Source organism: Tachypleus tridentatus, chromosome 4 (genome assembly GCF_004210375.1).
Source record: "Tachypleus tridentatus isolate NWPU-2018 chromosome 4, ASM421037v1, whole genome shotgun sequence".
Classification (NCBI taxonomy): Eukaryota; Metazoa; Arthropoda; class Merostomata; order Xiphosura; family Limulidae; genus Tachypleus; species Tachypleus tridentatus.
This window is the reverse complement of record NC_134828.1, coordinates 45,035,047-45,058,773: the sequence shown is the minus strand read 5'-3', so window position 1 is coordinate 45,058,773 and position 23,727 is coordinate 45,035,047. Positions and strand designations below refer to the sequence as shown.

Sequence of the window (23,727 nt, the reverse complement as noted above, 5' to 3'; positions counted from 1 at the left end):
TGGACTTTTATGTGCAAATCCCAGAGACCTGCTAAAGCACTAAATTTTAATAACAATTGTACATCACATTTTATGTATAATAATGGATGTTACAATAAAATGTAGACTTCAGCATCTTCAGATAAAATTTTAAGAGAAGTTTCTTTCACATCCAATACAAAAGTGTACAATTTTACTAAAATTTTCATTAAATCCAAAAATGAACTTTTGTATCCCAAAGTTCAAATAACAAAAATACATAAGATAATGCTTAGAACCCTCTGAAAGACTTTACAATATTGTATACATTTTAACCCATTGTTTCTACAGCTCTGAAAAATTCTTTAAAATAGTCCCTACTCTCAACACAATATCAAGCTTGGATGCACAGACATAATATATGCACATGCAAACATAAAAACCTATCTAACCACATAAATAACTTACAAAACTTTCACGTACAAAATGTACTACATGAAGCATCAATCAAGATTTGTAAGTTTTAATAATTCAATTACATAAGTGCAGTCAATTTGTTGAGATTAATTATCACACTTGGCAGACTCTGTTTAACAAAACAAGAAGAGTATTCACAACACAATACAATTAGAACTAATACATAACAAACTACATAAACTACTTCCAATGTGAAATGAGCATGATGGGATTTGAATGCAAACTTCAAGAAATTACTTATTATTCTCTGTTCAATAATCTTATTTTCCATTCCATTACATTATTTCCTTTTCCTGGTTTATTAGGGGTAACCATCCTAGCACAAATAGTTGTAAATGTTAAATTGTATTTTTGATATATGCATATCTATCAAATGGTTGGGAATTCTCTATAATGAACTAAACAAGTGCTAAACATGTCACCCATTGCACCATGACTTGCAACTGCAGCGAGAAGCCACTGCATTAACATTGCATGCATATGTTATCAACATAAAGTGCAATCAACATTGGTATATTCTCAAAGATTACATAAATTTAATTTTTAATGTTAATGCTGACAAAGAAAGGAAGCATTAACAATAACTTTTGTGGACACCATCTTTTGACTTGTACATATAAATTAAAAAAAGTAAAGTATGAAAGATCAAGTTATAATACAAAAAAAAGTTTAAAGCATAGATCTAAGGCCTATACCTAGTAGCCCTCAGAATGAATTTTAAATGCTTTTCTGTGAGAACATTTCTTCTTCTCAACCTTACTTTTAGTCATGTGGTTTGAAAATGATGTTTTCTAAAATAATTACTGTTTTTAATGTTGTAACTTTTTCTTCAGTTTAGTTGTTTAATTTCAATCTTGTTCCATGACTGAATTTACTTTTTACATGCACATCTTTAATACGTATAAATGGCTTATTGTGGTTGATAACTCACAAATTTACATAGTACCCTAATTTTATTACACATATTTAATTACACACCTTTCTCCTTCTGGTATCATACTGGCATCTTCATCTTTCTTGTATATATCCTGCTCCAAAACAATTTTGTTGGAACTCTTTTCAAATGACTTGCAAGTCTCTTCCAGAGACATTGTAACCTTGAAGTCTTTTACATGCCCACAGATAATCTGTAAAAAATGAGTAATATCCACTTCTAGTAGGTTTTCCTGGCAGATTCCATCCACAACTGCTTCAACATCTTGTTTTTCAAGGTGGTGACCTTGATTTACCTAGGTAAATCAGCAAAAACAAAACAAAACAAGAATTAAACATCTGCATAATCTTCAACTAAAAATGTTTTTTAAGTTGTATTTGTATTTTAGCATGCATATTACTTTAATTGACAATAAAATAGTAATGTAAACATTAATTTTAAGTTTCACACACATATAAATGATATTTCGCTCGGATTCCGTCATATATATATATATTTTACTTAATAATAATTAGCAAACCAAATCTGAAACATCAAAAACTAAAGCACGAAAGTTGAAGGGGAAAAAAAATATCAGTGAGAAAGAGATATAGCATCTTCTAAATGTGACATTCTCATCTGAAGTTGAAGTTTCAGCTAACGTTTAAATAGCTCTCACAGAAACACTACAAAATCAGGTGGAAATGTAAAGGGAAAAAATGCTCTTTCTGTTGGTTATAAACAGGAGTTAAAGAGTAGTATGTGGGACTAGATAAGAACTTTTAAAAGATGTGGGAGAAACCACTCTATGATTTTACAAGATACCTACTTTTTATGAATCTGCTAAAGGTGCGAAATTCTTATTTCATATTTAGCTTGTATGTATTTCAAATTTGCGTTTCTAATTAGTTGGCTACTTGTACATGTTGTATGGTGGGCATAATAAAATATTAACTGAGCAATAAGACAACTAGACACACAAAAATCAATATTTAACTTTTTTTCTTTACATTTCCTTTTAAATTAAGAAATTAATGCGACTACTTCTCATCAAGCATACAGGTAGCTCCCTCAACTATTCAAGAACAATCCTAACTTTTGAAAATTGTGCAGGCACAAACTATAAACCCAAGAATCTTAGTGAGAGAAAGGGTGTAAAAGTAGATGAGAGAATATAAGTAGTTACTGGGAGTATCTTTTCAGATTAAGAAAGTGTTAGATTCTGAAACATTACAACCTTCCTCTCACACAAAGCTGGAATCATACATTGCCAAGTTGGAAGGGCCAGTGAAGGTACATCAATTGTACACCAAACTGAAATCAACTGCACTGAAAGAACAGGTATACTAGAATATGAAAAGAAAGTGTACTGATGGAATACCACACTATTTCTGGAACAGGAATAAATAGTGATATAATTGGGTCTGAACTGAATTGACAGGCACAATAAAAGATATATAGCACTGAATCACTATAGGAAATACTGAATAACTATGACAAGATACAGTAAGGAGTTGAGAAAAATAGGAAGGCTTGTGTGTATGCAATGTTAAGGAAAGTGCCTTTGGTTACATTTGTTTATGCCAAGTGTCGTCAATCTGGAAAAAACATTCAGTGGAAACACCTCATATAAGACTTAGCAATAAAAAAAATACATCAGGGTGAAGTGCCCTGGACATGTAGGATTCATAACTAGACCTCTGTCCACATCAATTATAAGAAACAAGATGCAATACCAAACATAGTGACAGTGAGTTGTATCATAATGCCAGTAAATGAGCTAGAGAAAAACAGCAATAAGTAGCTAGGGCTTGAAATTTAGATAGGACAAGTGCAGTTTGCCTAAGCAAAAAACATCCAGGAGCAGCATCATGGATACTGAATATTATTGTACAATTCATTATTTTGTACTGTAACCATAAGAAAAACTACAGCTCTCTTTTTCACTTAGTGGATACACATGGGCTAGAAAGTAGTTTTCCAACACCCACTCGAGAAGAAATCTTTATCACCTACCACTCTGACAAGTTAGAACCAGAAGTGGTAAGGACTCCCATTCTCTACTAGAAGAAACGTAGCAAAGAAGGAGGCTAGAAGAACAACACACTGAGGACAGTGCAATGGGTGTCCATAATTCCCTATTTGAAAAGCAGATAAAGCCTGATTGCAGAAATCAGTGGGGATGGGCAGAAAAAACAACATACATACATACATTATGAGTTAGAGAGAGAGAGATACATATACAAGCTGCCAGTAGTTTTACAGACTTACAGAAACACCCCATATCAATATAATTATTGAATTCTAGTGCAAGTATAACATGGAGCACATCTGACCATATAAGACCTGTCAGCATGCGAGACCCTGAAATACATTATTTATCAACTAAAAATATGTATGAAAAGTAATATTCTGGTCTAGCACAGTCAAAGGTGATGAGACGTGTAGAATCATCACAGAAGGCAAACAATACCTATCCTAGGTCATGCATATAATGTGCAACAAACGTATAGTGAGGTATTCACATTCGAGCCTGAATGATATCCTCCAAAGACTGGCAAACAGATAAAAGTGATAGTTATATGATGATCTTGGTGAGAAGAAACATTGTGTTATTGGCGACCTTCTACGGACAAATCCGAATAAGCAATCATACAAGTTGATAAACTTAACCAGTGAGTACATATGGGGACATAGGGAATCCTTGGAATAAATAGACAGAAATAACAACACGAATCGAGGTATTATGGACCACACAACATCTTAGGGAACAAATTGGACAAAGAAGTTTATCTGTAACCAAAGGGGAGTATAACAAGTAGGAAATGAAAGAGAAAGAAACAGGAGAGAAGGTAAAAAGGCCAAACCTGGGCAAACAGATGTCAAGGAAAGAAAGGTCCGATAAGGATGGAGGATAACATAAGAGGAATGATAAAGTATGCAAGAAACATCAATGACCACAAGTAAGGAAGAGAAAGAGATGGTACACGTAGCAATGGGTTCAAATAGACAACTGGACAGCACATGAAGTACAAAGTTGAGATCCAATATGATAAAACAAAGTAACAGGGGACAGACAAGAATAGAACAAAAAATGAGGGAAATAATATGGGATGAGAGTTTTCTTTAAACAGGAGAATCTCAAGGTGTTTGACAGGGTAGTCCTATAACTACCCTGTCAAACACCTTGAGATTCAAACAAACAAACTCTGATCAAACAACCAGGAACTGGTAAGTAAGATATACAAAAGGACAGGAAGGATGAAAGCCACAGCAAATGGACCAAGATATGAAGAAAACCACTGCCTCTGGTAAAAAGACAAGGAGAAAGGAAGAAAGGAATGGATAAAGAAAGATGATGAGCAAGTCCATGCTGATGAAAGGAACTCGTCAAAAGCCACATGAGCAAGTGGAATTCAGTGACAATGGTATGAACTATATCTGATTGCAATTGTGAGAGGAGAAACTGAGACAAAGGAAAGGACAGGGGATGTTTGCTCCAGTAAAGAACAAAGTAGAGGAAAACATGTCTGAGCAGGCCAATACAGAGTAGTGAGAAAGAAAAAAGTTGTCATCTGGATAAGGGGAAAAAGACTCTAAAGAAGAGTCTGATTTGAGTGCAGATACATAAGTGAAGACTACTAGGTAGTTCTAGTAGGCCCAGTGAAGAAGATTCATAGTCTGAAAATAAAGATCTAAATTTAGTTATCCTTGCTTAGTGATATAGCTGATAACAGTGGAATAATCAGTTTGAACCACAACCACCTTGCAGAGGAAATAATACAGAGTCCAATAAACTGCAAAACGTTCCAGGATATATCAAATGGAAAGAAGTCTGCTCAATAAACAACCAACCAGAAATCTCTTGGGAATTGAGGAAAGCTCCCCTCACCCAATCCACCAAAGAAACATTATTCAACTTCATAAAACAAGGAAATAAAAAAGAACCAAACAGTAGCACCTGGAAATGGAAGAACCATAGAAAACAGCATGACACAAGAACACTTGGTATATGAAGATAAGCAACCATCATGATTTGATCATTCGGAGTTCCAGGGAAAAAAAAACCTCTTAAGTGAGAGGTAATACTCCATGGTAAAGCACAGTGACTTCAGTTAAAAAGTTCAACTTGGACAATTCTATAACAGGTTTCCAAACATCTGTCTTTTGAGGGACAACAATTAGATGGGAATTACACTCAAGGGGAATGAGTAACACCCATTTGGCAGCCCCTTTGTGTAGTAAATCTTGAACAGACCAATCTTTGAAGAAAAATGATCCCAAAGAGGAGGAAGGAAGGAAATATATAGATAGGTAGAAACCTTCAGACAGAACTTAGAGCCCACTAGAATTGTCATGAAGTACAGCAATATAAATTAATAAACAACATTTGACATACAAAACCATTATGGAACTTGTATGTTAAAAAACAATTATCAAACTTACAAGTCCACTAAAGAAAAGGATAAAGGACACAACAGAAAAACCTATCTTGGAGGAAAAGACAACAAGTTAACAATAAGAAAATATGACTCAAATTTCATTAGTAATGAAAAACGAAATTACAACTTAATCCTTTTGCTCCAGGCTCAGTATAATATACACAAGTTCTACACATTTGCACATGTCAAGTATTTATGCTAACTTTTGACACAACGTTCATATCTTCACTAAATTAGGTAGGTATTTAGTAAAGATTACAGGTATTTTGTATAAAAAGAATCAGATTTTTTTTTATGAAATACTTATGCTAAAGATTTGTTAGTGGAAATAGAGTCTGTTTTCTTACTAGTCTGACTACAATGTGTTAAGATCTGGAAATTTTTTATATCTCAGTGGTTGGTTGGTTGATTTCGTGTTTTATGGCACAAAGGAGCTAGGCTATCTGCGCCCCACATCCGGAAAAAAGGTAAAATTAAAGTAAATGTAGTAAAATTCATAAAAGGACATGAAAGTAAAACAAAACAGCAAGTAAAAACATAAATAGCATAAAACCAATGTTTACATCTAGTCTGCAACGTTAAGAGAAAAACTACAGTAACAAAAGTCGTAACGAGCTGTCTGTAGCATAATGGTAATTATCATAACCCGCCAAGAAGACTAACAGGTAAGTACAAGAACCACAGTCAGACACCTGAAGTTGGCCTTTTCAGTCCTGGTTCTGGGTTATGTGTCATTACAGCCACTATCAAAAAGTAGGTAATAAAAGTGTTAAAAGACAAGTAGCAAAATTGTAATAAAAACTCGCCAGGACGACTGATGAGTAGTTTAAACAGCAGCATTAGTCACCTGAAGTTGGCCTTTCCAGTTCTGGAATTTAATGTTATGGCCATTTTATAATTTCAAATTGAACTAGAGAGATTGTGACTCTTAAAGTGGAACCACAATAAAAAAGATTAAATGAAGAAATATAAAACATTTAAATGACATTAAAAAGATTAATGGCTGTTAAAAAACTAAAAACATTATCAAGGTGGACAGTGTCACCTTCACCAATAACACTGTCTAATGTTATGGAAAAACCTTGGGACAGAACATGTTTAAAATAGTTCCGTCGTTGAGAGTCATAACGATGGCAAGAAAGTACAATGTGGCTTATAGTAATCTGAGTGTTACACAAACTACACCTTGGTGCATCAGTTCCAGATAAAAGGAAACGATGTGTTAAAAAACTGTGACCAATCCAGTAAGAACAACTTCCTCCTTCCGAACCTTACGGAAGCAAAGTGGCCAAAATCCACTCTAGGGTTTTATTTGGAAAAGCTTGTTTTCTCATTGTTCACTTCAAGTCGACTGCCAGCTGGCACAGAGCCGAATCTTGAATACAGGACCATAGTCCATGTATGGAATAGGCATAGCGATGATAGTGCCAGAGCAGATAGATTTAGTTGCAGTGTCGGCGAGCTCTTTCCCATGAATACCAACGTAGCCCAATATCCAGAAAAACTGGATAGAAGTAGATGTTAAAGAGAAATGGGCCAGTTGGTTTTGAATATCAGCAAGAACAGGGTGGTGAACCAACGTGAAGCAATTCCATGGCCTGAAGAGAACTAAGCAAGTCAGTATAGATAGTGCAGATTGAGTACTGCCTTAAATACACAGAGATTTACTGGAAAAACAGGTAGAAGTTTGGTTAAAAACAATGAACACAATATTCTCACAACTTTAAGTACTTATAATTGAGAACTTCCAACACTGGCACTTGGTTGACCCTACCTCAAGTGGACTAGCCGACCGACCCAAGGAATTCAAGGCCAAAGTGGTGTGTTACGGTTGGACCCCTCAACCGCAAGGATCCTCGTCTCCCCTTCACTGGTCGCAACTTGTGCAAACACGTGGGTGGATGTTTAGATCCCAGAGGAGGTAAACTGAAAGAACAGAACCTTCCCCTGGGAGGTCCCCTCACCACGTGCAGGGATCCACGATGAGGGCCATCTTAGTGGAAAAAGTATACTTCATTTCATGTTTTTCTATATTTAATTGTTGCATAACCTGTTAGGAAGTTAAATACTGATGATAGAGCAAGTTCCATAACAGGTTTTCTTTAATCGTTTTTTTCAACATGCATTGCTCTTACAAGTAAACCTTCAACTTCTTTACGGACTTCCTAAAATATAGTAGTATATAGTAACATCAAAACAGTTAACATAAAACTTACCATCACGTCCAACTTTTCTGTCAGGATTTTTACAGTCTCGTGAGACGTGTCCATCTTCACCATACTTGAAGCAACCAGATTTACTTCTCCTGTCCTCTCCTACATTAGGACAGTCTCATGACATGTGTCCATCTTCACCACACTTACAACATCCTGTTAAGATGGTTAAAAAAATACTATGCAACTACATGCATGTATTATCACCCTAACTGAAAATAAATTAAAACTTAACACAGAATTTAAGAAGAATATAATGTTACATATTTTTCATGTTGATTTAAAAAATTTATAATAATATATATTAGTGTTGCAAGTTGAAAGGATTAGTTAGATTTGATACATTCTCAAACTAAGGAGTCATGTTAAAGCAGAAATTTAAATTCTAACAAAGTAACAGGATGCATGTTCAAAACAACTTACAAAAATTTTCCCCCAGAAAATTTAAATGTAAAAGATGAGCCACAGTGAACCCCCGTAATAAAGATTGTATTGTTCTATAATTCTGTGTAAAAAACTTCAAAGTTATGTATAGCCATCCCCAATTCTTAATTAATATACTAGAGGAAATGAAGCTACTTCAATATCACTCACTACTCATGTCTAACCAAAGTGACATGTAACTGTCACTCTTATAGCACACTCATGTTTCTATGGCAACAAGTTACAAGTTATAAAATCTTATATTAATAGTTTTAACATTCTAAAGTCTGGGCAGCATCCATCCTAATCAAGTAAGGATACTGATTCTAAGCTATCCAACCTAAGTATCTGCAAGAGCTAAGTCATAAGAATCAATCAGTTAATAACCGTTTCTTCATTAATATTATAAATATAATCTTATATGAAATTGTTTTTGGTCTCAGTTTCTTTACACAGGTAGTTCACTACTGCCCATGTTTCACACAGATTTCTGTAAACTGCAATACTCTTAAAACAAATGCAACCATAAAGAAAACTTGTTTATGGTTTTAGTTTCTTTCAGGCAGGTAGTTCACTAATGCCAGTTGTTACATGTAATATTATACTCCGTGATATCAAACTGGCGCATGTTTAACGATTCTTGTGAACAACAAACAGCTTTTTCTGAATCAGTATGTTTTCAGTTTTCTCCCAGTTTATAATAGTCATCAATAACAACTTGCTATAAAAGAAAGTGGAACATAAAACATTATGGCAGAACTGAAAATCTTTCAAAACACTACAACTTAACAGATGATGAAAGTATTATATTTGTATTTACATAAAAAAAAAAACGTTTAATATAACCTATCATATGTAATTAACAAGATAATTATCGCCCGTTAACACTAGTCACAGATTATAATTACATCAGAATTAATCAATAACTGGTATACCTGAGCAGCATAGGTTCAGTGCACAATTTGACTGATATAAAAAGATGAAATCCCATACTTCTTACAAACTCAAATGAAAACAAGTTAGTTTCTATGATACACCAGTATACACAATGTTTTTGTTAAAGCACACCATTAGTTTTCATACTCTTGTATTAACAAACATCCTTTAGAATTCCCAATTTTCAAAGGTAAACAACTTTAGACAATAAGAAGCCTTGATATTATCAAATTTTCTGCTTAACACCATTTAAAAAATCACATTTAACATGAACTGAACATGATGAAATCCTACAATTCTACCTCTCCACCAATAGGAGAGCAACACAACCTTCTTGCACAACATCTCCCCTTAAACACTTGCACTCAAAATAATGTCATTCTTACAAGAGGCATGAAGAAAGAACACCAGAAGTGAGGAGGATGGATAGGAATCTATCACAGGTGAGTGTCCATCCGAAACACATTCTCAGGTCACAAAAATGTTAACTGCTGAGACGATATCTCTTCTGTATGAACAAAACATATGGAAACCTACATAAAATGGTGGAGAGGTTGATGCAAACATTAAACCTATATGAGATCCTTACAGAAAGAAAATTAAGTATGGCACTTAACAGCAAGGGCTCTATACGGCACTAATCTATGGGAGACTATCTAATCTTGATCACTATTCTCCAACTAAAGGCAAAAGACCCCTATGTATCACAGAGGTGAATGAAATATCATCATAACCAACAAAGCACACAAGTTATCAGTGAGCCCAGATGTGTAGTGTTGTTATGTCACAATCAGACCATACGGTGTGTGGTTCACCTAAAATCGACTTGAAATTCTTGCTGCAACAGGGCTGTTTGGAGACAGATCTAAACTATACAAGCAGTATCACAATGAATGAGAAACTCTCTGATGTTCACCACCCTAGTAGCTAGAAATCTGAACAAAGGAAGAAGAATTTACACTTGGGAGACCTGGGGATGTATCAAGATCCTCATCAGATACCTGCCAGAAAGGTCTTTTACTAGTAACATGAGACTATTTTTAAAAGTCTGAAAAAGCAAGAAGAAAAGAAAAGGCAGTGTGAAGATTGAAAAAAAAATAGCTTAGAGTTAAAACTCAGCAAGAAATAAAACACGTTTTTAAAGATAATGTATGAAAGACATGTGAGAATCATCCACATACAGGGAATAATATCCAAATTGAAGGCTTATCCACACTGTAATAGTAGCAAACAACAGATATGTCCAACGGTAGAATAAAAAAATAGCAGGAGCCCTTAAAATATGTACGTGCCAAATAACACCAAGACAAGATGCAGAAGATGAGTCTAAATGAGTATATAGGAAAGAAACAGGAGGGAGGGAAATAGGATGAAAAGTACAATCACCATCCCAAGTAACAGAAGTCTTAGAAAAGAAGCCTGGTCTGGGTAAAGTAAGTATAAGTACAATGTAAGACTGTGAAAAACACTAATGATATTAAAATCAGAACAATGGAGACCATAGGTAAGGAGATGGAAATATGTCTAGAAGCCAATAATTCAAACAGAGCATGTGTCAGAGAATATAAAATCATTGTCACGTCCCAACGAGGCATGAAAAGGGTCGGAATAAAGTGGGGAAGGCAAAATGTAGAAAACCAAGCTGTCCAATAACCAGCTGGAGTGAAGATTGATAGTCCATAGCTAAACAACCAAGTGAAAAGGACTGAGCGGTGAGTCACCATAGAACAGGAAGGAAGTGGTAGACAAAACAGTGGTGAAAAGTTTGCCACTTCTGTTAACAGAAAGAAGAAAAAAAAACGAAGGACAAGAGGAATGTGATATAGAAAGTGGTACACAGTTGGAAAGTATAGATGGTTATAAACCAGGCAAATCCCATTCAATGTGTGAAGTTGGAGCAATAGAGGTGACACAGGTATATAAAAAAATGATGAGACCAGTTCTGGCTAAGAGCTTCAACTGTCAGAGCTCAAGAAAAAAGTTTGGTGTTGAGATAAGTGGTAAAAGCCTCCAAGAGAGACACAGCAAACCTGAATAAACACCTGAAAGAAAAAATCTGGTCCAGCCAAGAGAATGAATATGCCATAAGCACATGGCAAATATCAATGGGAATAAATCACAAACAACATGTGGAAACAAAGTCCTTAAATGGGTAACCCCCAATACTTGATGTAAGAAACAAGTGCAGAATTTTCAGAGTAGATCATGTACAAATAATTCACAAGAAGAGACAAGAAATGAGAAAATCATGAAGAAACTGCATGTATCTCATAGGAGTGCCTGGAAAAGTGGAGATCCAGTTATTAAGGGGAGTAAAGAAACAAATGGATGCTTAATGTGGTGTTGGCATGATCATATCACCAGGATAAATCCTCAAGAAGAGAAAGGAGGAGATACACAAACACGACAACTGTGGTGGTTATTACTTTGTGATTGCAGTCACTTTTTCCTCCATCAAGAAATCTGTGAGTAGCTCGTGTGCATTATGTAGTTCATTGAGATAATGTGAGCTACATGTTTTCCAAATGTTTTGCAACCTGTTTGGAAGGCATATTAGTTAACCTTAGTTTATAGAGCAATAGCACTGTTACAAAAAAGGCTATTTAGAATAAACAAATGTAGTTTCATATTACAATCTGAAATCATTATAGAAAAACAAAAAAGATAATTTTGATTTATTTTAATGGTTACAAGATTGGTCATATTGACAAACCTCACACAGAGTTTGGGTAGAATAATACAAAATACATTCTAGTTTTACTGATCAAAATGTTTCACGTTTATTTATGATGTTTAAATTTAAATTTCAGATGAGTGATGCACCCACAGTAGTCAATTTTCTGATTCCACACATTCACAGACTCTTGCAGTGAAAAAGACTTCATTATAAATGATGTTTTTCTCAACAAATGATTCAATCATTATTCACAGTTGACATAATTTTTATGAAGATACACAAAACGTATTAGAAATTATTGTGATGAAACTATAAAGATAAATTTGGGGTCACAAACTTGGCTGATTCAACCAAGCCCATAGTGAAAAGAAATTATGGTAATGGTTTCTCTCACTGTCTGTTGGTTATGGGTTCAAATCCCTGTCCCCAAACATGTTCATACTTTTACCCATTGGGATGTTGTAACATTAAAATCCATTACACTCTTTGTTGATAAAAAGAGTGGTAACTAACTAGCTGTCTTCTCTTTGGTATGTCATTGCTAAATTAGGGATGGCTAATGCAGGTAGCCCTTAAGTACCTTTGCCCAAAATACAAAACTAACCAAACATTAAAAAATATTAAAACACTAAATGTACAGAATATCACTTGACTAAAAATCACAAAGATTTAGAGCAAATAAAATCCAAAAAGCTCACACGTGTACTTACTACAAGTATACCATCGGTCTTCTGTATTCAGTTGTAAACTGTTGCCTCTTTGATATTTTGGAGGCAAAGAGGTTTGAAATTGTATGGCAAACACCATTTATACCTCTTTTTAATTTTTTATCATCACACCTTGAATACTGAAATTCTGGTACCTAAAAAAATACAAAAATAATTTTTTAAACTGGTGTATGATTTTAGAAATGCTGAACTTCTCAGAAATACATGCAAAATGTATAACAAATTTATCACAACATAATTTATGACCAGTGGAAAATTTGTTGAGAAACTGATATTATTCTTCAAGAGAGAGAGAGAGAGAAAGAAAGAAAAATATAATATCACAATAATTTGTGTTTGAAGCAAGATATACCCAGTTTGTCATTGAGATAAATATCTCAGTCTCTGGCTATCTAATTAGCTAAATTTATCAATTATCTGTAATATCATATGGGATGAATCATACTTTTATCACTCATTTGTATTCTAGACTTCGTGTTGTTTATAAATTCAATAAGACTTAGCCTCAGAACAATGTATTAGCAATTTGTAAATTTGAGCAAGTTGAGGGTGGGTGTGGCAAGAGGTTCTTGCATTTTCATTGGTTGCTCTGAAGTTCCATATGATTGAAGCATAGAAAATAAAGATTTAGAAGATTAATGACATTTTACATAACATTTCATAGTTTAAGGGGGAAGTTCAAAAGAGGAAATAACTGAAGAACAAATATTCAAATTCTCACACTAGGGTAAATTAAAGTTGTTTTTAAATATTTTTCTTATATTATTAAGAACTTAAAATTTATATAATATTAAAAGCTGCATTATCATCTATGGTTTCTTGTCAAGTTTGTTCGTACATCAAGGTAGTTAAGTGGTTTAATTATATTCTGAATGTAACTCACTGAAACATCATGACACGTCAGTTTGACCAGCCCGTGTGCTAAGAGTTCATACATCTCCAGTGTCTTGTTCGGATCATGAAAGGTGTCAACCAATGTACTTATATAGTTTTATTTAGACTGTACTCTGCCCTTAAATACAAAATGATTAGTAAAGCATACTGCAAGTGATTCCAGTGCAAGCAGTAAGACAAAACACTGAGACACAACCCATCTCAGTAACAACAAAACTAGAAACCATCAAGAAGTTTGACGAAAGCCAGACTTATGTTCTCATCATCAGCTACAGCAACTATCGAGAAAGAAAAAATTCTCTCTTAAGTTACTAAATCGGTATTGCCCTATGATAATGGATAGCAAAGACTGACTTGACAGATTAAAAAAAAAGAGCATCATTTACACAGCCTAAAGGCGGCAAGTGCTAAAAGGGAAGCAACATCAATGTGCCAACAAGTTCAAAAGATATTATTGAACAAAGAGGATATATGACCCATCAAGTTTTCAACATTTGAGAGACTGATCTATATTGGAAGAAGATGCCAGACAGAACAGGTTTAAACAACAAAAACAATTTTTGACAACTGGTTTACAACTTTGTCTGCCCTACAGTAGAGAGATATTTTTCTATGGAAAATGTTTCCCATAAAGCACTAGTGGTTGATGACAACTCACCAAATCACCCTAACAACCTAATTTACACATCAACAAACATTTCTGTGGAGTTTCTAACTCCAAACACCACTTCTTTGATCCAACAAATAAATGAATACGTCATAGCCTCTTTTAAAGCATATAAATGATCAGGGTCAGTGGACAGCAACAGAACCATCTGGGTCAGAGGTTTCTGGAAACCATTCAACATCAAGAATGCAAAGATGAATGCAGTTTGAAAAATAAACTGGCTAAAATATGTGTACAGTTTTCATCACTCTTGTTAAAATAAATCACATCATTAGCACATCAGTTTGGATTATAATGGAATTGATGAGCAACTACATACTACAAATCATAGTACAAACAAATGACCAATGAACTGCTGATAATACACTCACCAAAAATTGGCTCCTTATGAATAGAAAGATGAATAAAAACCAGAACCACAATTGTTTTTAAAACAAATGATGTCTCCCCTATTACAAGGCGATAATTATCTGGAGGTTATAAAAATTTTCTATGTGAAATTGGAACATTTTCTGATGCATACAAGTATTTTTAATCTTGAGATCAAAATTACTATGCATGTTGGATAGTCAACATGCAAAAAGAAAATAGGCACAAGAAAAGCATTACTTAAAAACGTCTTAAAACTAAATAACAAAAAATTTTCAGAGTCTGAAAAAGAGAATATTATTTATACCTCTTCATCTTTAACATGTAAAGCTATATAATACTTACCCCAGAGTGACATAAAATCAAGAAATACAGCAGCACCATTGTCGAAAAGTTATTCTTGCAAAAGTGCACGTCTGGCCTAATCTTCCATATCTACATCCTTCTACGTCACACCGACGACATAAAATGGTGTCCTTGTAGTCTTCACAAATTCCCTTACTATAAAAACAAATGCATTTTAGTTTTAAGTCTATAGAAATAACACAGTACAGCTAAACACCCAAATCAACCATAATATACAATTATCAATTTCAATGATAATGCCACATAAAATAACTGATTAACTTATGTTTAAATCAATTCATCACAAAAATTAGTTAAAATATTTTAAGATAAATTAATGGTTCAAAACATATCAAACAATAAAAATTAATGGTTCCAATTATTATTCTTTGCAATTATTCCAGTGACAAATGGCTTGTGTGAAAATAATTAATTAGCTAACCATTGATTAATTAGTCTAGTGATTAATCACTTACCACATTCCATCAATCACGTAGCTCTAAGTAACTGATTTATCTGAGGTATAATTTAGAAAATGATCAAACATAAGTTTTAAAAATAATAAACTGTTTGATTACTCTTTTATCTTTTTTCTCCCCTTTATTCATACCTGTGAGCATCACCCAATACAGTAAACACAACACTCCTACTAATGAAGCTTAAATCAGCATACAGGTGTAAAATCCAAGCCAAGCAAATCACAGGCCGATCTTAACTCCAAAATATTCCCTTAAAAAAATTGAAAGGAACAAACACTGAAGTGTTTGAAATATTATCAAACAAAATATAGTGGGTACAATAACTAATGAGAAACTCAAAAAAAATCCATCCTTAAGAATTTTTTTATATATATATAAAGATTTATCTCAATTTTAAACTCTGACTAGTATGAGAGCAAGGTGATTTTCATGCTAAAATTAATAAAATTTACATATCTTTAATATTACACTTTCCTAACTTCATTTGCAGAGCTTCTAGAATCTTCTAATTGAATATCAAGTCATTTTTGGTAAAACTTTATATGTTATGCATTATTTTCTCTACCCTTACACTATATGAGCTCAGGCCATTTGTTTAACCTTGTAACCACACCAAAAAAAATATCAAACAACATTTTTCATTTCTAAAATCCCTGCAGATTACAATAGAAGCTTATCATTATTTATCCTGACTACTGTCAGGCTTGCATCAGTTAAATATGACAACTTCCTATATACTAAACCTATGTAACAAGCTAGGAATCACCTTGTATACACTTAGTTCAAATTACAGCATAAAATTATGTAATACACACAATCTTCATACATATATACAAATAAATTAATCTATTTCTTCATTTTTATTTTCTCGTGTTACCTAATAAGTATTTTTTTTACCTTTATAACAAACAAAATATGTACACAAAAATAACAAAAATCTAGTACTTAATTGTGAATGCTGTAATTTCTTTTGTTGTCAAAGACTTAAAGTGTTGAGAAATGCTAACCCAAATTTTCACTGGGCTGTTTATTTTTTTCCCAAATTATTTATTAATTTTAAATTTATACTTTAGAGCACAAACAATAATAAACACAAAGCATATAATGTCCTATAATTATTACAATTTAACTGGTTTTCTAACCAAACATTGTGCATTAAAACAATTTCCTTAGCTGGTTAAACTAAACTTAGTGATAACAGATTTCTTTTCAAAACACAACCAGTATTAATAAAACACGTACAAATATAAGATTTTTTTTGGTAATTTCAATCAATATGTTAAAGTGCACTTTACTGGAAAATAATATTAATAACAAACTACAGGAGAAACCCTATCACACAAATTCTTCAGGTCATGAAACTGATATAATACACACTGGCTGTAGAAATAACTGAGAACAATGCTTTTAACATGAAAAATTGTACTTTCTCAATACCTTATAAATATATAAGGCATGAAATATTTAATTATGAAAATATTTAACAAAACAATGTAAAGAGTGATTGCAATGATTTTTATTCATCACTATATATCATATAATATCTTGGAACCACGTATCCTAAGTAACAAACCCAAACACGCACGTCAAGTACCTCAAAGTTGCCAGTGGCTAAGTTTTTGTTTTTTTTAGTAGTTTAGGAACCCTATAACTATGTTATTATTTACCAAATTTTCATTTTCTTACTTTGATGAAATAGGGTTTCATTATACTCTTCTGTTGAACCATTGATAACAGGATTCAAAATTAAAGCTTACAGAGAAATAAAAAAAACTTATTGGATTGCTAATCTAAATACTGTTCAACCTTTTGAACTTAATCTAGAACCTGGAATCGATGATCTTCGTTCACTGGTTTCATCTTTGTCGAAAACAATATTTTTATTCTTTGCTTATTTCTTCTTGTATCGCGAAAGCTGAATTTAGTAAAACATACTATTTGTTTAAGATAATTTTTCATATAAATTTTTATAAACTGATCAGCATATCTTTTTTAAACTGTCTCCAGGTGTTACCTTTACTTAAATGCTTAAGCAGAGTTTTAAATACACACATATTCAGCCATTTCTAAAGTAAAATATTCCTAACACCTTTTTGCATACATTCTCACCACTGGTTATATTATACTGGAAATGAGACATTTACACCAGAACATAGAGAAATAGACATTTCTTGGAAAACCAGATGACCTTTCTGATGTTACTAAACTACCTTTATTTGTATATCACTCATTTGATTACACCACCATTTCCAATATGTAACTGAAGATAGGTCCACGTTCAAAAAGTGCTCAAATTACGGGGCTTATATTTAATTTCTATCAAGACATTTTGAACCTACATGTTTTTACAACATCTTCAATAACATGTACAGTATATTGTCCAAATAAAGAAGCACACACACCTCCAATACTGGGTTACAGTCTTAGAGCAGAATTAATTGACTTCTTTCCAAACTGTTTATTATCAATATGTATTGCATCACAACACATAACGTCATGTTTTTGCCTGTTACGATGCTAACTATATAGGACTGACCTAAACATTAGGGAAAGTTGCTTACGTTCTACATAAAATACAGAGTGGACCATAGCTGAAATTATTTGATTTAACTGTGCATTGGTTTCCATTTCTGTGTGATTGTATCAGGAATAACCAGGGTTACAGGGATTTTATTCATTTCTATTAAGACTTCTCGACCTTGCATGTTTTTCTAACACCATAATTATACTGTTCTCCTAATGTCTTTAGACAGTGGTTCTACAGTAAAACCATAAAATTAAAAGAAGAGTATGGGAAAATGCCAAGCTGAAACTTTGAAGAAAGTAGAAAACCTAGCATTCAGAGAGGGAAAAACATATTTGTTCATTCTATTTCATATTTATCAGTTTCTCATTTCACTGCACATTGGTAATTTCATTACTGTTAGTATTAGGGTTGCAAAAATAGTAGATAAAATATAGTTTTGCCAGAAAAATAGCTTTGAAAAGAAGTATTTTTTTTACTTTCAAGTATGGAAACTGATTCATTTAAGGCTTTGGAAATTCACAGATAGATTTTTATGGGAAATATTTTAATAGAAATATTGATTACTTGTGTACAATACAGTTATGGCTACTGAAAGCTTGACAAATTTCATAAATGAATGTGTCATAAATTTAGAATTATAGTAAAAAATAGTACTTACAGCTCCACATGAGCAGGTGCTTCTTTATTGGACTGACCCCACACACAGAGGGTGTTAATATTATTTATCACTATAAATTTTTATATTTATGAATATTATTCAGCACTATTAACTTTTAGAACTCAAACTTAATCCAGTTGAAACTTACCAGATATTATCAAGTGTTAATAAGCAAAGGTAGCCAACTGATCAATCGGTACATTCTAGTAATTATAGCTTCTTGTTTTCTGTGTATTAACTTATGAATATTACATACTTCTAGTCAGTTTGCTATACAAAATCAGATTCATTAACTGTTCACATCATGTGATAAATAACAGAACTTCTAGTACACACTAACAGTCTTATGTCAAACAACATTAAAAAATACAAGTCTCTAAATTTAAATTGTAAAGCTTAATATGACAGAAAAGTTCAGGTGAACGTTCCATCTTGGGATTTTATATATACACAAGAAAATAAATCAACAGCTGGTCAGTGTGAGGTCAAAACTAAATATAATGATAACAAGTATGAATCATACCCAAAGGGTATTTTAAGATGCAGATATTTAAATATCAGCCCTAAAAGTACACACTAACTTTTAATTAACAGATTTCTTAACATTATTTCCACTAAATATTTGAGGGCTATCTGTGCAAGATGTCCCTAATTTAGACTAGAGGGAAGGCAGCTAGTCATCACTGCCCACTATTAACTCTTGAGCTACTCTTTTACTAATGGATAGACTGTTATACTATAATGCCCCCCCACAGTTGAAAGGCAAGCATGTTTGGTGTGACAGGAATTTAAATCTGCAACCCTGTGATTCAAGTGCTCTGTCCATCTGACCATGCTGGATTATATAATTTAAGGATATATAAGTGAATGAAAAAAGTAAGCTACCCAAATTTCAGATTCTCATTTGTGATTACGTTTAGCTCGTGTTTCTATCTTAAATGTAAATTTTAGTACCTTACTGTTCGTGTTAGGAAATCCTAACATGATATAGAAAAGTTACATCTTACAACCTTTGTTTTGTTACTTTTCAAAATTTAGAAGTTAAAACTGATTGGCCAAAAAATAAAAGTGAACTAAAAACTAAATTTATTGACATTGACTCTTCATAAAAGCGTTTAATTCATTTTTGTGTACATGGCACGAGCAATGTTTCCAAGTTTAGACTAATAAAATCTACCATTATATAACTAAGATAAAGAGCATCAAATGGAATTTACTTTAGGTGTCTCAATTTATTTATACACCAGTTTGAATCACTGGTCTCAAGTTTTATAGCTGTAAAAAACTCTGATAACAACTGTCATGACAGACAAAACCTATTTACCGATTGAACCGAAAAACTGATAATTGTACACTGTTAATCACATGAATATGTCATTTGATAAAATTCACTGTTTAATTGCACATATCCTGAAAAACACAGAACCCTGGAGTGAAAAGCATGGGTTTTGTGGCTGACCCCTTACTGCAAGTTCATAAGTTCACGATACATCTACCATTCAGGAGGAAACCCTTTCAAACTTCTCAATAATCTAAAAATAATTACAATATTACTTTCTAGTGCAACTGTTTGCAAAATCAACTGCTACATCTGCACTTGTCATCTCTAATTAAACAAGGAGAGACTAAAGGGAAGACACCTAGTCAACACCATCCACTGCCAAGTCTTAGGTTACTCTTTTACCAACAAACAGTGTGACTGATCTTTACAATACAAGTTCCCTACAGTCAACAGGAAGAGCAAGGTTAACAGTTCTTATAAGATAGGATCTGTAGTTTTGTTTAGTTCTATTTCATAACTTTTTATAAGGATGGAAATTAGGAATTTTAATAAGTAGAAATGTGTGGTTTCATTTCTAATTCAAAAAATTAAGGACAACTGCACAGTAAAAACAAGTGTTTACACTTTATTTGCACCATTTGATAACAACATTAAACCCTACTGTTCCCAACCAAAATTTTAATATGTTCTTGCACCCCTCACAGTAATTATTCATTTAAGAATAAAAATGAAGGTGGCCAAAACAAATTTTTATAATTAGTTTTTAATGATATAGAGACAAAAACGAAACATTTGGAAAAGAAAAAATATTACAACAAACTAAAAGTTGAATAAACCCTACATGGCCTACAAAAAAATAAATTTTCATCCATACATGAAATTTCTTTGAATTTGAAATGTTCATAAGCCAATTTAAATTTAATGACTCTTTTGTTCTTCTTTATTCCTTACAAGTTTTTCAAAGCATGGCACAATTTTTGAATATATAGGACAGTACCCTTGATATAAACAAAAAAAAATTGAAATGTTATCTCCCACCTCCATGGGATGCGAGCACCCCTGGTTGGGAACCACTGCATTAAACACTAATGTCATTCAAATACAATGTCAGTATTTTAATATTAAAAACTTACATTTTTTTTTTTTAAATCATGCATCAGATAACTTTCACATTTACATATGTATTTCAGAAAGTTATCACATTAACACCACAGGTGTTAATAATATTGTGTAGTGATTATAATTTTGGTAGGTATATTGATTTACTACAAGTAAGACCAAGAAATAAATTTTGTTTAAATTTCATACACATGTATAATTACATCCACAAATACTTGATTAAAACTTTATATACACATACAATTTAGTTTTTAGATGACAAATCTATGCAGCAAATGAAGTGTGTAATATGATCAAAGAAATTATATTTAGTTGTCTTATTCTTGTAAATTAATAATTTAAACCCCTATGGTCAGTCTTTTATTTTTGTTATTTTGTGAAATAAAATTGCTGTATATGTGCATCAGATTTCACTTTGTTAGTATTTGTAAGATGCAATAAATTAATATGTAGAAAAGTAGGGAAAAGTTAAGTGACTACTCTGTATTATGCAGTTTTGTTTATTTGTGAAAATAAATTAATTCTTGTTACATATCCTCAAATTCCTTGTGTAGTACTAGAATATTGCAGATACATGTGTACTAAAAATAATTGTTTATTAAAATATAGCATGTTGAAGGTTAATTTGCATTATTTGAGAAGCAAAGACAAAATTGTGCTCGTTTTTGATGATATTTATCATTGGAGCATTCTGTATCTGAGTATGATCTCATATTTTTATTTTTCTTTCCTGTTGTTTCCTAGTGGGAGGATAAATTTTCCTTTGGACCTTCTACAATGCCATCATCCTTGTGAACCTTTCCAACAACTTTATTCAAGCATTAAACAGAAATTCACAAAAGTTTATCAGACTTTCTTCCATCTTATTCCCTCACTTCCAGACTTTTTTTTTTTTTTTTTTTCAGAACAGCAGGTGCACCAGGTGACATTACAGTTTTATTGAGCTGAGATAATAAGAAAATATATAATTTGAGTGAGATTAGGTTAATCTCATGAGGCTACATTTCTGTAATTTGTAGATTCAAGGTATTTATTACTCTTTGTTTGAAAAATATTTTTTTTGCTAGAAACTGTGAGTTTCATTGCCTGTAATTATAATTATCATTTTCTTTTTACAAATTGTTCCATAAATCAAAAGTTTAGAAGTATGAGTAAAAAGTTTGCGAGACAATGACAAGCTACTTTTTGGTAGTCATGAATCTATGGTTGTGAATATTCAGTATAGCTTTGCTCCAAAATAAGCAGAGGCATTTCATAAATTAGGGAATTTTTCTTGATTTGACAGTTAATTTAAATTTATTAAAGCTAGCTTTTGTTGTGTAAACTTCAGTGTTGAATAAAGGTGTCTTCTCCATGGATATCTTGCATTCTGTTTACTGATATTGTTAAATAAGGCTTGTAAGTCACTAAAAGGTGTTTAGGTTAATATGAATTATTCTACTATTTTATGGAAGAGGGACAGTTCAGCCAACCTTCTAAACTCATATCTGCTTACTATTAATAGACATGTTCTTTTGGCCGTGAATTTTATTTTTATACTGGAAATTGTGACATCCTTTTCTAGCCTACCTAATTAACACCCAAATTGAATTTAATTACACTGCAGAAGAGGGCCATCTCTTGAATCAAGTTTTATACATTTCTTTATTGGTATATTGAACTGTTTTTTTTAGTTTAGTGTTGATGGTCATTTTTACCCTTTAATAAAAATATATTCAAAAAAGATCTGTTATATCTTTCAACTGATTTATGCTAAAATATTTAGATTAATATTACAAAACACAGATTTTTTATGCATTTTTATTAAATAGAAACTGGTTTTAAGAAAATCTCCATTAAAAAGAGAAAAAGTGTGAAATTTTTCTAATCCAAGAAGGTTTGTAATAATAATAAGCTTTGAATGCATTGTATCTTGAAGTTATCTTTAATATCATTGTAAGAGAGTAACATCTTGAAGAAGGGTAGTTGTTTTGGACGGTATAATCACTGTTACTTGTGAGACTATGCATATTTATTTTACAGACCAAGAATGTAAGAATTGCTAACTTCAGTATATTAAGAGACAGTTGTCCTCAGAGTTTTTTATTATTATTATTATTCTTTACACACTCAAAGTAAATCTTAGTGAAAGCACTACTCTTATGTGAGATCAGTGGTTAACTTAATTTGAATGATTATTGATATCTAGATTATTTCATTTGGTTCATATATTGGCTAAACTTCTCTGTTAAGAGAAACAGTTGCACATCAAATTCCTTCTATAAAATGCTTAACAGTTAAGTTTTTGAATGGTAATTGTCATTGTATCTATGATAGTGCTAAACTTAATTACACAGGATGAGGAGGCTGGTCGTGGAGATCACATAACTTTACAAACTTTCTTGTTGGGGCAAAAGGATCTGTAATTATTCCAGTATGTTTAGCTATGTTTCTTACTTTGGTAAACAGTTGTTGTTCAAAAATGTGGTTGTATTAATATTTGATTGTAAATCTTTATAAGTCTAGTATATTATTTGTTTTGAATTTTGCACAAATCTACATGGATCCACTGATAACAGCAAATTTGTCCAGGAAGTGTGGGGTACTGTATTTAACAAGTTTTTAGTGTATATAAAATAAG

At 32.4% G+C, this 23,727-nt stretch overlaps 1 protein-coding gene across 3 annotated transcripts in view; it reads right to left on the bottom strand.

Moving 5' to 3' along the window:
* Positions 1-15,879, bottom strand: part of LOC143249013 (uncharacterized) — an 84,033-nt gene extending 68,154 nt beyond the window's left edge. Inside the window, exons 1-5 of one of the 3 annotated variants that reach the window (XM_076498207.1) lie at positions 15,653-15,871; positions 15,043-15,198; positions 12,750-12,901; positions 8,007-8,159; positions 1,414-1,664 (exon numbers count right to left, since the gene is read on the bottom strand). In XM_076498207.1, coding sequence (XP_076354322.1) covers positions 1,414-1,664; positions 8,007-8,069 — 314 coding nt within the window. In that variant the 5' untranslated portion in view covers positions 8,070-8,159; positions 12,750-12,901; positions 15,043-15,198; positions 15,653-15,871. Of the gene's footprint in view, positions 1-1,413; positions 1,665-8,006; positions 8,216-12,749; positions 12,902-15,042; positions 15,199-15,652 lie in introns of all 3 variants that reach the window. The other 2 variants (XM_076498209.1, XM_076498208.1) reach the window with 2 other exon arrangements.
* Between the last annotated feature and the right edge of the window lie 7,848 nt (positions 15,880-23,727).